This window comes from Primulina eburnea, chromosome 9, assembly GCF_022965805.1.
Source record: "Primulina eburnea isolate SZY01 chromosome 9, ASM2296580v1, whole genome shotgun sequence".
Classification (NCBI taxonomy): domain Eukaryota; kingdom Viridiplantae; phylum Streptophyta; class Magnoliopsida; order Lamiales; family Gesneriaceae; genus Primulina; species Primulina eburnea.
This window is the reverse complement of record NC_133109.1, coordinates 1583096-1598763: the sequence shown is the minus strand read 5'-3', so window position 1 is coordinate 1598763 and position 15668 is coordinate 1583096. Positions and strand designations below refer to the sequence as shown.

Below are 15668 nucleotides of genomic sequence, written 5' to 3'. Positions count from 1 at the left end.
TATATGTTTAAGTTGAACTATGGTATGATTCGATAAAATGAATATTTTCTTATTCCGCTTGACCAGAGAGGGTTTAGCTTATGCATAAAATGCTTAAATATATCTACAACTTGATTTTTTTTCTAATTTATTAGGTTTTTATATTCAATAAATTTTAGTTTGATGATATGCTCATAAATTTTTTTTTTTTTTGATTATTTGTTTACTTCTTTTACATTGAAGTCTATCATTATTTCACATGAGATGATATTACTGCTTCAAAATAATATTATTTTTTATGATTAACACTTATATCATGTGAGGTAAACTCACGAAAATTTAATATATTAACCTTATATATTTTTGATATACGCAACACGTGTGCTTCGATGACTAATAATAATTTAAATTTGGACCTGATTGCAAAAATTAAATAGGCAGGCTCAGAGCATAATTTTAGCAGTTCTAGGGCATCAAGGGTATTTTAGTCAAACAAACATAATGTGCGAGGGTAGTTTCGGTATAGTAGTAAGCATAAATTAGGGGTGAAATCCATTCCTTCAATCCTCATCTCCTCAAGAAAAGCGAAGAAATTTCCGGATGACAAGAGTTCAGAGACAATCCGAAGGCTTCTAATCGTTAGAGGGTTCACGATCCAACGTAAACCGTTCATTGGCCTTCGTGGATCCCATTGGTGCTGAGCGGCGGCGGCGGAGCTTACATTTGATTCTTTGTGAATAAGAATGCTGGCGAGTGGTGTTTGATGGAATCTGAGGATTTGAGCGGAGCTTGTGCGAAGGTCGGTTTAGAACAATTGGACGAGGATTAATCGGGAAATCCTGCCATTTACGCGAGAAGATTTGAGAACTTTTGCTATTTATACAGGTATATGAAACACTAAGTTTTTTGATGATCTGCTTGTCACTTGTGTGCTCGTTCTTTTTGTGTTGTTGTCATCATCGTCGTCAGAGGAGGGAATCTGCATCTGAAGATCGAGATCTGTGGTTTTTGAAGTTGTTCCTGCCTTCAGAGGGTTTTGTTATTACGGATTTTAGTTTGTGATCCTAAATTCAAGATCTGAACCTGATGCCAAGTCTTATGTTCGAGAAACTGCGGATTTAAGGCGTCCCTGCATATGAATTGAAGATTCTCGGCGAAATATTAATATTCAAACATTGAATCAAGATTACTTCATCCCAAATTATTTTCTGGAGTTTCAAGAAACTGGCTTTTTGCAGAAGCTCCTTTGACATTCTTTGATCCACCTGGCGTTGGTTGGGTGGACGATGGACTATGAATATGAAGAAGAGATTTTTGAAATTTTCTTCATTTATTAAATGGCTCGTGGTTGATAATATAATTGATGTGGAATTACTCTCCAATCTCTTAAAAGTTGCTGCCAAAACTGCGGAGTTATCCTCCAATCTCTTAAAAGTTGCTACCAAAACTTTGGCGTGTTCTTGCGCTTTCGTATTTTTTCCCTGCTTGTTGGATACGGATCGTAAAATGCTGGCAGATTCGTTCATTTACGTGTTGCTAGCCTATGGTTCCGAGCAGAGCATTTGATTGATCTAATGGACCGTCATGTTTAATGGACACTTTAATACATAAGCGGCTCTAGATTCCTCATTCTTTTCACCTTGATAATTTTTACCATATGAAGAGTGCGAGTCGATAATTACGTTGAAATGACTGCTGCCCGCAGCCCCTTTGCTCAATTTCATGGCCTAAGTTCTTGGACACATTACTTTTGATCTGCCACGTGTTTGCATAAATAGAGGGCTTCTGCCCTTGTGACTTTCTGATTCCCTGTAATATTTGGTATGAGAAATTACGAAACTATATGAAGTAATATTGAGCAATATATATCCATGAGCCGTTGAGATCTGTCCATTTTCTTGATCACCATCGCCTCTGAGAATTATTTTTTTTTGAAGCATTTTGGTGTTTTGCTCACTCAATTTAATGTCTGATGCAGTCTGCTTCGGTGTGTCCAAAGATTTGGATGCCAATTGAAGAGATATCCGGTCGTTGAAGTGAACTAACTTGCCTTTTGGCCTATGGTGAGATTCCAAAATTCTTGTGACATTTATTTATCTAGCATATATGAGGTCACTTTACTGCTGGAAGAATTAGCGTAGGAATTACGTGCTAGAATTGTTATAATGATTCATTTATTGTAACCTTAGTTTGTTTGAATTCACCGAGACAATACTGAACTTTCCTGCGTAAATGCTTGGTCAAGCTTTGTAATTCTTAAAACTTGTAGTTGATGGGGCATCCCAATAAAAACATTTGTAAGTAAACACAGCTTATAACAGATTGCTATTGTATATATCGAGTACTGAGTTCAGCTCAATTTTCTTTCTTTTTTTCTGAAACAAGTGTTTCTGTGTCTGGCAGATGTGTTTTGTAATTGCTCCAGGAGAGTAGAACATAAATTGGGCTTAAATCAGGAAAGAGGCCAGATTTCTTCGGAATCCTGCAAAATCTGTTGTGGTAGATTGATTGTTGGTGGCATAGAGCCTATCATTTTGGAAATGCCAAGCAGTGTGGGTCTAGAAGTTATGGATTCCATCAACCCACAGTTGAATTGGAAGATTGGGACAAAAGGAAGACGCTCCAGGACGTCAGTAGCGAGAAGGAAGGTACTTTGTCAAATCTGTTGTTTTCCATGATATTTGTTTCTAGTCTAATATGCAGTTATTTTCTAAGATATGAATACGTTGAATGTTGCAGTTGAGTGCAGCTGTTTCTGGACAACCAACTGGAAAAACTGAACATGTACCAATAAAGAAAAGAAGACATTTGCTTCGATCTCCATCACCTCAGCCTCGAGCCCCTTCTATATGTCGTCAAGATTCTTCCTCTCAACCATATTCTTCTTCACCACCTTTTGAAGATAACTATGCATATTCGAGTCATTTCTCAGTTCTGAGGTCTGCAAGCTTATATTCCAATTGGAAATCAAGAGATGGATTAGCTGTCTTTAAATTTGGTGAAGGGGTTGATTACGAATTCCTCTCTGAACAAGTAGGAGGGGAACATAATTATGTGGGAGACTTCTCAGGTATAGAACTTCTTGCAGCTGCTGCAAGCATGGATGATGATGCTGATAACGCTTGTAAACAGGATCTTGTCGTGGAAGATTCATTAACACCAAAAAGCTCTGATATATCCAATTTTGCCACACAATTTAAACAAGATTCAGAATGTAACCAGTCCTCGAGCAATGATATAGTGCTTGAAGATGACACTGATTGTTATCTAGTTCAGAACAACTTGGAATCTGCTGCTCAGAGTCTGCTTGGATGTGTGGGAGGTGGGACCACGACAATAACTGATTCTATGAAAGTAGACCGTAGGCACTGGGATTTGAACACTTCGATGGATGCTTGGGATGAACCAAATAATGATACAATTGATGGAAAAACCTCGAAGGATGTTGTTAACAATGATATGCTTGTGGAAGGGAGACTGGAAGGTTCAGAATGCCGTATACTCTGTAATCCAAGTGTCGCAGAGGACAAGTTTTCCGATCTTGAAAAAAAAGAAGATAAGTTGTTAGCAGTATCACCTCGTGGAACGTGTATTGGGTCGTCCACTCTCGAGGAGACTCTACGGGAACCAGCAAATAATTTTTATTATAATGGGACTACAAAGACTTCTGACCAAGATACTGAGAAAAATGCTGATTATCCATCTGCTTCTGTTGAAAAGATTGATTCACCTACTGCTTCTGTTCAAAAGATTGTTTCACCAGCCACTTCTGCTGCAGAGACTTCACATATTGCTTTTGTTGAAAACACAGATTTGAAGAGTCCCTCTGCCGAATTGCTAGATTCCTATCCTCCTTTCGCTGATAACATTGATTCGCACGCCTCTGCTGAGAAGGTCGATTTGCACGTGACTTCTGCTGGGAAGGCTAAGGTCGAATTGCAAGTGACTTCTGCTGAGAAGGTCGATTCGCTTGTGGCTTCTGCTGAAAAAATTGATTCGTGCACGGCTTCTGCAGACATGGTTGATTCGTATACGGCTGCTACAGAAAAGATGGATTCCCATATTGCTTCTGCAGGAAAGAATGAGTTGGATATGGCTTCTGCTGAAAAGATTGATTCAACTGTTGATGCTCAGATTTATTCAGATGTATGTCTAGATAACCATGGGCACGTGGTTGATAGTGATGAGTTGGCTAGGTTTCAGGAAGGTCATGAGTCTCCATATGAAGATGGAGAGTTGAGAGGGTCCTCTTTGTACCCCTGGGTGGAAAATGAATCGGACGATAGACATGTTAATTATGAATCTGATGGAAGACATGGAGATAGTTCTGATGCAGGTGATTTACCTGGGTCTGAGATAGTTGATGGTGGTTCTGAGGGTTCTCACAGCAGTGTGAGGAAAAGTTTGTTGACAAAAAGATTTCTGGGAAGAAACGAGAGTACTAGTAGATCAGTCAAACATTCATATATGCATTTTATGGAAGATGAATCCGAGAATAATGAACTTTGTGGAAAGAATGAAATAGATATTGACCTAGTTATTTGTGAAAATGACAACGAGAGAAAATTCTCAGATCAAACAGATGCTGTTGATGAGACTGTGGGACATATGGATGAATACTTGCTAAGTACCTTACAGGGTAAGGTTCAATCTTGTAGGAAAGGTCGGTCATCCTTGGATGCTTTTAATGGGAAGGATATTTTCTTTTTGGAACAATGCAGGTAATTAATATGTTCACATAATTCGTTCACCAATATTATGTCCATGCAATTCTAACTGTTTGTATCTTTGTCTTGCATCTTATTGGAGGAGCTACTTCAAATTATTTAATCCTCATAGTATTCTTATTGTGATATTTTTAGATCTCGCCGTCTTGGTGGTTCAGATTCTCACACTGAAAGGGATATGGGGCCCTACAAATATTTGAGCAGATATAGACACGCTACCCATGGAAGTGAAAAAGGTGGAGCAGATCAGTGGACATACTGGGGTTCAAAAAGCCGTTACACTTCAAGTTACCAAGGTGTCGAGGGTCGTAACCTCGACAGGCCGAGAAGAATAAATGGGGACTTAATAGATAAGTTTGGTAGGGTGGACTTTGACCACAGAAGACAGAATTCTAATTATTTGTCAAAAGGTTACTTACATAGGCCCTTAGTTAGAAGTTCACCTGTGGACAGAGATGATTGTTTTGGTGTGCGCAGAAGGATGCCGCAAACTCGAGGTATTAAGGAGAATTATCCACGAGGTGCTGGTAAGAAATACGAGCCTCTACCTGATTATGCTTCCAAATCTGTTCGCCTGTCACCTTATTTATCGAGCAGGAAACGGAGTTTTTCTCCCAGTTCTGGTAGAGGGGTTCATATTCCTTTAACTCGCAGAAGATCCCGGTCAAGATCAAGAACACGTTCCCCAATAGCCTGGCATTCTAATAAAGGACGGCAAATGGGTACTAGAAGGCACATCGGATCTCCAGATTTTAGGTCTGAGGCGAGGATGGACAGAATCAAGTTTCCGATTTCGAATCCCACTTTTACTTCAGATCATCGTGAGGGTTACATGTCCCCATCAAGGGGCCGGTTCTCCCCACAACACAACGGTCGATGGTTTGATGATCTTGATTTTACAGATAACAATCTGCGACGCCGGAGATCGCCCGTTAGATTAATTCGACGCTCTCAGAAGTTTGATGCTATCAGTTCTTCAGGCCGACTAAAATCAGATGACTATTTTAAACCTACAATTCGGTCAGGACGATTCTCCTTCTTGGCTAATGATGGCAGGGAAGGTAAATTTGAGACCGATTATGAGTATAGAAGGCATGATGACAGAGGCGAGGTGATGCATCGGAGACGGGATTCTGATGATGGTGGAAATTCGAGGCGGTTTCGGCGATCTGCAGAAGCTGATGTCATGGAGACGACCAACTCGAATAACAAGGATGATGCCCGATGTAACTGACCCAAGGAATGTGTCTCAGAGATAGAATAATGAGGCTAAGGGAACATTTCAGATAATCTGACCGGCTATGCTCTTTCGTTGTAGAGGAGATATTGGTTTTATATATATAATGTATATATGACTAGGAGCATTGATGTAGAAGAGAAACGAAGATTGAATGCTGAGTGTTCGCATTTTCGTTTCCTCACGAGGTCGATAATTTGTGCTAGATAGTTCTCTTGTTCCTGTTGGTTTTGTTTTGCCCTTTCCTTTTTAACATGGGTATTGTTTTTTCTAAGTTATTTTACTGATTTCTTTCTTGATTGTTCAATACAAGGAGAGTTGGGTTAAAAACAAAAGTTTTAATTGGCATAAGAGAGAGAAAATTTCAAAAATGCTCCCTTTCTCGGGCGATTCACGACCCAACGGACAAAAACTTTTCACCATCTGTGGCCCGTGACAGCCATCATCGCCGATCAATTCCCTCAAATTCAGCACCGATCGACCTATTGCAGCCGGAAATTCCTCTACACGGCATATTCACTTTTTCTCTACGAGGGCAAATCAAAACCAGCTTTAAACTTCGCTTCGAAAGACACTGGACTTTTGCCGACTCTATTACAGATGGGTTTCGGCGATAACAACCGAGCTACAGGTAGGTTTCAACCACGAGGTAGCCGGAATGGAAAGAGGGACGAAGTCATCAAGATTGAATATAAAATATTCACGCTGAGATTGGGCAACGGAGGCAGATCGATATGGTGGTCCGAAAGAACGAGAAATAAGTGTTATATGATGGATTTCGAACGTGAGGAAGGACGTTGGATAAGCTCAAGACTTAAGGATGTTATCAATGTATCATTGATAGGCACGGGCTTTTACAGACTCCGGGGTAGAAACGCCGTATTCACGATACAACACTTCACCAACAAGCGTGGAAGATTTCTGGAACTGTCCAAATACAGTTCACAAGGAAGGAAATTCACCACTATAGTGCCTAGCGATAACAACTCAGTGGGATGGAAAAACTTATCAAACACTCTGGACAAGCTCATGTTCGGATATCAACAGCGGGACATTCTTCACGATTGCAACGGCTTAGATCACAGGAAGAACAGTAACTACAATATGAATGACAGATTGATAAAGCGAGCTGAAGGTCAAAGGAACGGAAACTCGACGGGAGAGAACAGAACACGATACCCTAACAGGAATTGGAACAAAGCACTCATTGTTACCAAAGGAAGAGTCAATATTTCGTGGGAGTTAATCCAAACAAATCTTGGGAAAGACACTAAGACGAAGGTCGAACTTTTTCCGTTCCAAGCAAACAAAGCTGTATGGTGGCCTATCAACGATGGAATTTTTTCATCTTTTTTAAAACTGAGAAGAGGATTCTTTGATAATGGGATCTCCTTGGATTTCGAGGCATGGAGGGATGATATTAATTCATCAGATACCGTTGAAAAATGTTGCAATAGTTGGATCAGTATCTACGGGCTACCTTGGAATTTATGGGAGACAGTTAATTTCAAAATCATCGGAGACCTATGCGGGGGTTTGATGGAAATCAGCAATGATACACTATTCTTCAGAGACCTTGCAGCAGCTAAAATTAAGGTCAAAGGCGTTGAAGGAGGGTTCATTAACAGTCGTATGAAAATACAGCTGGAAGGAGGAGTTAGAGAATTAAGCATCCGGGTTGAAACTTTCGATCTTACAGCCTACAATAATTTCGAGAAACAAACTTATGCGCAAGTGGTGGTGAATGGCAAGAAGAAAATGGCGGGATGGGGAAATCAAAATATTCAAATGAAATCAAGGATCATCGATACACCACAACGCTGTCTTACAAAGAATAATGAAGCTTTGGAGGTGCAACCAGATTCCGCAACAACCAAGGAAGATGTGGGAGTAGAATTAGAAACTGTGGGACAAATGGCATCACGGAATGCACTGCAGGGTTCGGGGACCATGGGGGAGGATTCACATGGCTGCAATCATAGAACAAGTCAGGACATTGCTAATTCAGTTAAAAAATTACAGGCCGCTCAAAAGATGGGAAGGAAGGTGGAAAAAATAATCCAACGAATCTCACCTAAACAGATTGAGGAATTCAGAAAGTCTCCCATTCATTCACTATCTGCTATGTTTGATGAGGACGGGGAATCAACAAGGAGCACACAAGGCAAGCATTCGAGAATTCAGGTCACCCAACAGAACTTTAGCAATTCACTCAACAAAAAAGCTGAAGAGGTGATGGATCCTGTCAATACCAGCGACAGGAATAAGACGGATGAGCTGCACAGCGAAGATTTAAACAGGGAGGGGGAGTTGCATCAGGATGAAGAAGAAGTATTTCATATTGAGGATTCTGAAGATGATTTTTTGGATGATGGTTACGATTCTACGGAGTCGGATACTTATTTATCTTATCAAACGGAAATCATTTCTAATCATGAACCAATTGACGTGGATTTTCAAGAGCTGTTCAAAGAAAAGGAAGTCATCTCTCCTTCCAAACCTGACACTATCCGTGACAACACTAACCCTTTAGTGGGCAAGGTACTTTCCTGTCTTCCTTCATCGACTTTCAATCACTCTTTCACTCTTCAATATCTTTTCCCTTGTTCTTTCAATGCGTTGGGGCTGTCTAGTGGGTTTTTAGGAGGGGGACAATCCAGTGATTTTGCCAAGTCAGGGATCGAGGAAGATAACCAACTAGGACTTGTAAGGAAGGAGTGTTCCGATGTAAATAGGACGGTGCAGGAGAGGGGTCAAATGGTTAAAATAGACAATGGTTTGAGTAAGTCATCGGGCAAGCTAACCAGAGAGCTTGGTAGATTGAAATGTGAAATCAATTACGAGAAAGGATCGACCTCGAAGGGATCTAAACGTTGTTTATGAAGATATGCTCGTGGAATATTAGGGGTGGGGGGTCGACTAGAAAAAGGGAAATAGTCCGCTCTACAATACGCAAGGAAAACCCGGACATTGCTGTGGTGTTAGAGATTAAGAAAAGTGCAGTTGATCGTCGCTTTGTGGCAAGCTTGTGGAAATCTAGATTCGTTGATTGGGTATGTTTACCAGCGGAAGGAAGATCAGGAGGTATTCTGGTGTTGTGGGATCCAAGATTGGTTCGCGTAAGTGATAATTTGATTGGGAATTTCTCGGCTTCAATAAAAATTCAGTGGAATGATGACATTTTTTGGTGGTTCACCGCCATTTATGGACCTTGTAACTCAAGAAATCGAGAGCTACTGTGGGATGAATTAGCGGGACTGAATTCCATCTGTGGGGAGAACTGGTGTGTTGGAGGCGATTTTAATGTTGTGCGTAATTTGAGTGAAAAGTTAAACAGTACCTCCTACACCACAAGTATACAATGTTTCGATAAGTTGATACAAGATTTGGGCCTTCATGACCCCCCTTTGATAAATGCAAAATTCACATGGTCGAATTTCAGAGCCACCCCAATTTGTTGCAGACTGGACAGGTATCTAATTTCTGAGGGCTGGAAAGATTTATTTCCCACTTTCCGTCAAACAGTGCTTCCGAGATTTACATCTGACCATTATCCGATTATTTTGGATACCACAAAGTTAAAATGGGGACCAACTCCGTTTAGATTCGAGAATGTTTGGATGACACATAAGAACTTCAAAGAGTCTTTTGCAACGTGGTGGCAACGAGGAATCACACAGGGATGGGAAGGCTACAAGTTCATGAAGAAATTAAAGAACATCAAAAAAGAAGTTTCTATTTGAAACTTCGAGGTCTTTGGTGATTTAAATGTTAAAATCTCAGAATTGCAAAACAGAGTTAGTGGGTTAGATGCGAGAGAAGCGGAAGGAGATTGGACAGACCAACTAAATGAACAGCGACGGGAAGCTAGATGTGAGCTGGAAATTATGACCATTAGAAAGCAACAGATGGTGGGTCAGAAAGCAAAAGTTAAGTGGATGAAAGATGGGAACCAAAATTCTAAATTTTTCTATTCAATATTGAAGAACAGAAGAAACAGGGCTTTTATAGAAAAAATTGAGTTGGAAGATGGTTCTTTGATTACTGATGATGCACAGATTCAAAATGAAATTATTACCTTCTTCGAAAGGTTGTATAAAAAATCAGAAGGAGACGGATCAGGTATTGAAGGGTTGGATTGGATGCCATTATCAAGGTCAGAAGCAGCACAACTGGAAGTGCCATTTGCGGAGAAGGAGGTCAAAGCTGCGGTGATGGAATGCGATGGTACTAAAGCCCCGGGGCCCGATGGCTTCACTCTAGGTTTTTATCAACAAAACTGGGAAACAGTAAAAGATGATCTGATCAGAGTTTTTGATGAATTCTTTCAAGACGGAATTGTTAATGCAGTTACGAATGAAACGTATATATGCCTTATCCCCAAAAAAAATGAGGCAAGAAAGGTTAACGATTTCAGGCCAATAAGTTTGACTACAAGTTTGTACAAAATTTTGGCTAAAGTTTTGACAAATAGATTGCGAAAGGTGATGACCATAACAGTTTCGGAAAACCAAAGTGCATTCATTCAAGGAAGACAGATCACTGATTGTTGTCTTATTGCCAACGAGGTTGTGGAAGAGTATAGAAGGAAAAAGAAAAAAAGGTGGGTCTTGAAAATAGATTTGGAAAAAGCTTACGATAATGTGGATTGGAGATTTATGGATTTCGTCCTTAGAAAAAAGGGGTTTGGGGTCAAGTGGAGGAAATGGATGAAGGGTTGTGTTAGTAATGTCTCGTACTCAATTTTAATTAATGGAAGACCGAGGGGGAAGTTTAGGGGGGGCAGAGGTCTTAGACAAGGTGATCCATTATCACCATTTTTGTTTAATCTAGTGATTGATGGAATGGGGAGATTGATTGATATGGCAAGGGCAGCAAATGAGGTGAGAGGACTTGTGGTTGGGAGAGATAAAATGGAAGTTACACACATTCAATTTGCAGACGATACCCTGTTCTTAATTCAGTCTGCTACAGATTTGTTGGTGGTGGTCGAGCTGCTCAAATTCTTCTGCACGAAATCTGGCCTCAAAATTAATTTCGAAAAAAGCTCTCTGTTAGGGCTAAATCGTTTGGATGATGAAGTTGATGCCTTAGCGGCTGCAATTGGCTGTAAGAAAGATCAGTGGCCAATCAAATACCTCGGGCTACCGTTGGGTGGAGATCCGAAGAAATTGGAGTTTTGGACACCGGTGATATCCAAGATGTCAACTAAATTGGGTGCTTGGAAGAAGGCTTTTCTATCTAGAGGTGCTCGTTTGGTTTTGATAAAATCCGTTCTCAATGCAATGCCAACTTATTATATGTCCATTTTCAAGGTACCCAATAAAGTTGAAAAACAGTTGGAAGCATTGATGAGGAACTTTCTATGGGATGGAGCTGATGGGGAAACGCATAATCATGTTGTCAATTGGAACCAGGTGTGTAAACCGAGAGACAGGGGAGGACTAGGATTAGAGAACATTCGTCTGAGAAATAGGGCTCTATTAGGGAAATGGTGGTGGAGATGCGCTACAGAAAGGAATTCTCTTTGGAAAAAGGTTGTGGGTAGTATTTACGGATTTCACGAGAATGGCTGGGACGTAAGGGTAGCAAGGAACGCGACTTTCAAAAGTCCTTGGAAGTTTATTTCTCGATCCCATTCGACTTGTCAAACCATGATTGCAACGGTCCTTAAGGGGGGGAATATAGTTAGGTTTTGGGAGGATAGGTGGGTGGGTTTCTCCTCGTTCCAAGATTCTTTTCCACACATTTATTTATTAGCATCGAACTCTAACAAACCCATAGCTCAATTCTTCTCGGTTTCCAGCAGTCATGGTAATTCAGTCATTTCTTGGGACGTGAGGTTTAGAAGGGATTTGAATGATATCGAGTTGGGAGAATATACTGATCTTCTAGGGGTATTAGAGTCGGTATCGCTGTCTGTAGGCACAGGGGATGTCAGGGTTTGGTTAGGGGATTCGTCTGGTGTCTTCTCTGTCAACTCTTTTTACACTTCATTCTTTCCGCTTGATTCTTATCCTGTATTCCCATTTTATCACAACATATGGAAAGTACCTATCCCACAAAAAGTGAAGGTGTTCTCATGGATAGTGGCTTTGGGAAAAATACAAACTACCGATAACTTGCAGAGACGAAGGCCAGAGCTTGTCTTAAACCCACAACGGTGTTATTTGTGCAAGAACGACGAGGAGACCCAGGATCATATTTTGCTTCACTGTGCTTTCACGACTAATATTTGGACAAAAATCATGCGCCATTTGGGATTTGAGTGGACATTTCCAGCAAAGGCAGGAGATATGTTGATTTCAAATAATGAATTTCTCACGGCAAAGGGGTTAAAAGATTTTTGGTGCATAATAGTCCATTGTGTTTTTTGGACAATTTGGTTGGAGCGAAATGACAGATTATTCAATGACAAAGAACAGACCAGCGACGAAGTATGGGAGAAGATCAGATTTAGAGTTGCGACATGGACGACTGTCGTACCAAAGTTCCAGAATTATTCTATTTTGGATTTAATTAGAGATTGGTGTTATATTTTTTGTTGATTTTTGTGATTAGCATCGGTTGTGGTTACTCGTGGAAGGCTCATCCACGAAATCTGTAATTGATTGACTTTTATCTATTATAATATATGTCTGTTTCCTAAAAAAAAAAAAATACAAGGAGAGTTGGGAAGCTTGTTTGAGTTTAAGATGACGAGGTCAGTGCAATAGTTTGTGGAATCCAGTCTACTGTATTTATGAGAAGAAAAATCTGCCATGGGTGCGGTTTGTTGGCCTCAACAAGTCATTGCTATTTTTAGTCTGTTCAATTTATTTCCCACTTTTCCTTGGAATTTATGGTGAATCTTTACTAGTATTAGTTGTCGATTGTTTATTGTATTTGATACCTACTTTCGAAAAGTGTAAGCATTAAAACAAAGGGAATAAGTACCAAATTCATTAAATACTGGGGAGGTGAAATGATTGCAAAAACCTGATATCGGAAAATTGGTGTCAATACAAGTTTTCAACAATATCTGGTTTTCATCTTTCCCACCACAGATTTAAAAGATTTATACTGCTTGCAGCCAAACCTATCAAACTACACGACTCTCCCCACTTGTCCTAAAAAACGAGAACTCGGTCTCACGAGCCCATTTCTGGAATGAGTCATGGAGCCGCGATGCTCTCACGGTCTTGCTCTTATACGAACACAAGTTATGATCTGTTTTTGATTCTTTATAAATCTGTTTCATGCTCTCATTCAAACACGACCTAAAGAGTTGTGAACATACAACCCGAAAGCTTACAACCGCGGTCGGAGTCCATTCACTCGAGACAATTATTTCTAGTATATATGTGATTTTGAATATTAATATCTCGTTCACTTGATATCAATTTTAACTAGTGTTTATATCCGCTTATTTTATTTTGACAGTCGTTTTACAGAACCCGCTCGAATTATTTTTTGTGTGAGAGTAAAATCAAAATCAAAATCAAAATCAATATCTTACATTCAGAACAAGGGTTTTATTCCTGTCCTAAGTTTACCAATATATTGATAGCCAAGTCAATTCTGATGAAGATATATGTAATTAACATATTTTTTACTTGTATAATTTATTATGGTCCCTTTTGCCTTGTAGATGTATTGGTTGGAAATTGACTTTTAATTTATTCTACGAACTTGGTCAAATATACTCACTAGCTTCACACATGATCATGGGAACTACGATTTTTTTTAAATAATAAATATAGTTGGTATAATTTTCAGAGATCGACTCGATCCAAGCTGTAATGAACATAAAGTTCATGAAGATGAAATCTTTATCCTATTCTTATTTGGTGTTGTGCTTTCATTGAGCGTGAGAAAGGCTTCTGGAAGTAACATCAGATGCTTGGGCAGGGAGAGACGAGCTCTTGAGTCCTGTCCACTTCAAGGATGAGCTTGTCGATGGATATGGCTGACTTTTCGTCTCGGGGAACCGGAAAAAATAGAAGAGAGTGCTGCAAATGGAGAGGCGCCTACTGCCATAACGGGACTAATTATGTCACACGATTGAATCTTTGAGGTTCATCACGATTCGGTGGCTTCAATGATATGGCAATGCTCCTCTGAAAGGTAAGATTGGTCCCTCATTGCTTGAAGTGAAGCACTTAACTTCCCCAGTCCTCAGTTTCAATGATTTTAGATATTCCTCTATCCCAGAGTTCATTACTTTACTCAACTAATTGCATTATCTCAATCTTTCTCATTCCAATTTCAGTGGAACAGTTCCTCAAAGTATTGGAAATCTTTCCAAGTTGTTATATCTTGATATTAGGAGGAATTATCTTTATAGTGAAAATCTTGATCGGGCATCTCATGTTCAATCATTGGAGTATCTTGAATTCAGTGATGTACTTATAGATGATGAGAAAAACAATTGCTTGCGAGCAATTAGTAAGTTGAGTTCCATTAAAAAATTACATTGGAGATTTGCCGACCTGTGTTCGAAGTTAAGCAAAAGTAAAGACAAAGAAAACTCAACCGAACAAGAACGTTCAAATGTAAGTCTTAAAAGCTGCGAAGAAGTTTCCCAAGCAGCAAGGGAGGCGCTGAGACGCCTAATAGGAATATGTTGATATTTCTCTGCAATATGCAAAGATTAAAAATTATGACTGCAAAGATTGTGTTAAACAAATGAATATGAGTAAATTCATTCAATTAGTTTCTTGGCCCCAGAATTCAATACTTTGTGTATTGATTTTAAGAATATTTTTGAAACGAAAGAAAATAAAATGGGAATGTGACCCAAGATCTTAAATTTAGACTTTGGATTGAAAAAGACAATCAATCATATGCTTAAAATTTTACAGCATCAAATGAGAACATTTTTGTTTCAATCCTTTTACTGGAAAGTTTTATAGCTCCTTAAATACGAGAAAAGAATATTTCATCATATTCATTGATGACAATACAAGATATGAGATGCATATCTTTTGGAATGAAAGATGAAACTTTAGTAGCTTCTGATGGGCATAAAAATGATGTATAAATTATATACAACATGCTGTATATATTGTGACAAGTTGTTGTACTCTCTATTGTTTAATTCTAGTTGAATTTTGTAATACGTGTACGCTTAAAACTTTGCCAGACATTAAATCTTGAATTATGTTTTGTAAGCTTTTACGCTTAAAATTCAAATTGTGATTGAAATTCGAGATTCCAAGTTTTAAATTTTGTAAGCAAACACACTTAAATATAAATTTGCACGATATTTAAAATGTTGAATTTAGATTTCTATGTTATAACGCTTAAAATTTGAAAACTTGAGAATTTCAATACCAATCCAATGACAAGTGAAGTAATAGAGTTGGAAAATACAATATTGTCAAATGTGAGAATAACATACAAGGTTTGAATTCTTTAAAAAAGAACGATTAAGTCAAAACTAGCAAGATATAAAATATTGAATTTGGATGTATAAGCACATATTACTTAGAATTTGATAAAGTTATGCTTACTTAAATTTGTGGGAGGAAGCCTTTGACAAATGTAATTGAACTATATCATAATTCTCTCTCTTTTCTTTCTAATTTAGTTCCATATGTGAATTTTACAACCTTCCACGCTTAAAATCCAAAATTTTCAAGATATAATATCTTGAGTTTGGATTTTCTAAGTTATGCGCTTAAATTCGAATTTTAGAATTATATTATAGAGTTGTTTTGAATTCTTCAAGCAATTGCACTTAA

General features: G+C 38.9%; 2 protein-coding genes across 3 annotated transcripts; both read left to right on the top strand.

The window, feature by feature from the left end:
• Window positions 1–542: 542 nt before the first annotated feature.
• On the top strand, window positions 543–6163 carry LOC140841042 (uncharacterized). 2 transcript variants are annotated; one of them, XM_073208202.1, is made up of 5 exons: window positions 543–864; window positions 1958–2042; window positions 2383–2627; window positions 2719–4700; window positions 4842–6163. In XM_073208202.1, exons 3-5 carry the CDS (start codon window positions 2520–2522, stop codon window positions 5938–5940), a joined length of 3189 nt encoding a protein of 1062 aa, XP_073064303.1. In that variant the 5' UTR covers window positions 543–864; window positions 1958–2042; window positions 2383–2519; the 3' UTR covers window positions 5941–6163. The 2 variants fall into 2 exon arrangements, with proteins under 2 accessions (XP_073064303.1, XP_073064304.1); XM_073208203.1 differs by having other exon boundaries at window positions 543–1800.
• A 2659-nt stretch (window positions 6164–8822) lies between these two features.
• Window positions 8823–14552, top strand: LOC140842111 (uncharacterized). The gene is made up of 3 exons (XM_073209924.1): window positions 8823–9297; window positions 9727–12292; window positions 14195–14552. Exons 1-3 carry the CDS (start codon window positions 8823–8825, stop codon window positions 14550–14552), a joined length of 3399 nt encoding a protein of 1132 aa, XP_073066025.1.
• The last annotated feature ends 1116 nt before the right edge of the window (window positions 14553–15668 follow it).

Coding starts and splice junctions, on each gene's coding strand:
- LOC140842111 (XM_073209924.1), top strand. CDS start 8,823: ATGAAGATATGCTCGTGGAATATTAGGGGTGGGGGGTCGACTAGAAAA. Junction 9,298..9,726: donor CAGTACCTCCTACACCACAA/GTATACAATGTT, acceptor TTAAAATCTCAG/AATTGCAAAACAGAGTTAGT. Junction 12,293..14,194: donor AAGGGGTTAAAAGATTTTTG/GTGCATAATAGT, acceptor TTCCAATTTCAG/TGGAACAGTTCCTCAAAGTA.
- LOC140841042 (XM_073208202.1), top strand. CDS start 2,520: ATGCCAAGCAGTGTGGGTCTAGAAGTTATGGATTCCATCAACCCACAG. Junction 2,628..2,718: donor CGTCAGTAGCGAGAAGGAAG/GTACTTTGTCAA, acceptor TGAATGTTGCAG/TTGAGTGCAGCTGTTTCTGG. Junction 4,701..4,841: donor TTCTTTTTGGAACAATGCAG/GTAATTAATATG, acceptor TGATATTTTTAG/ATCTCGCCGTCTTGGTGGTT.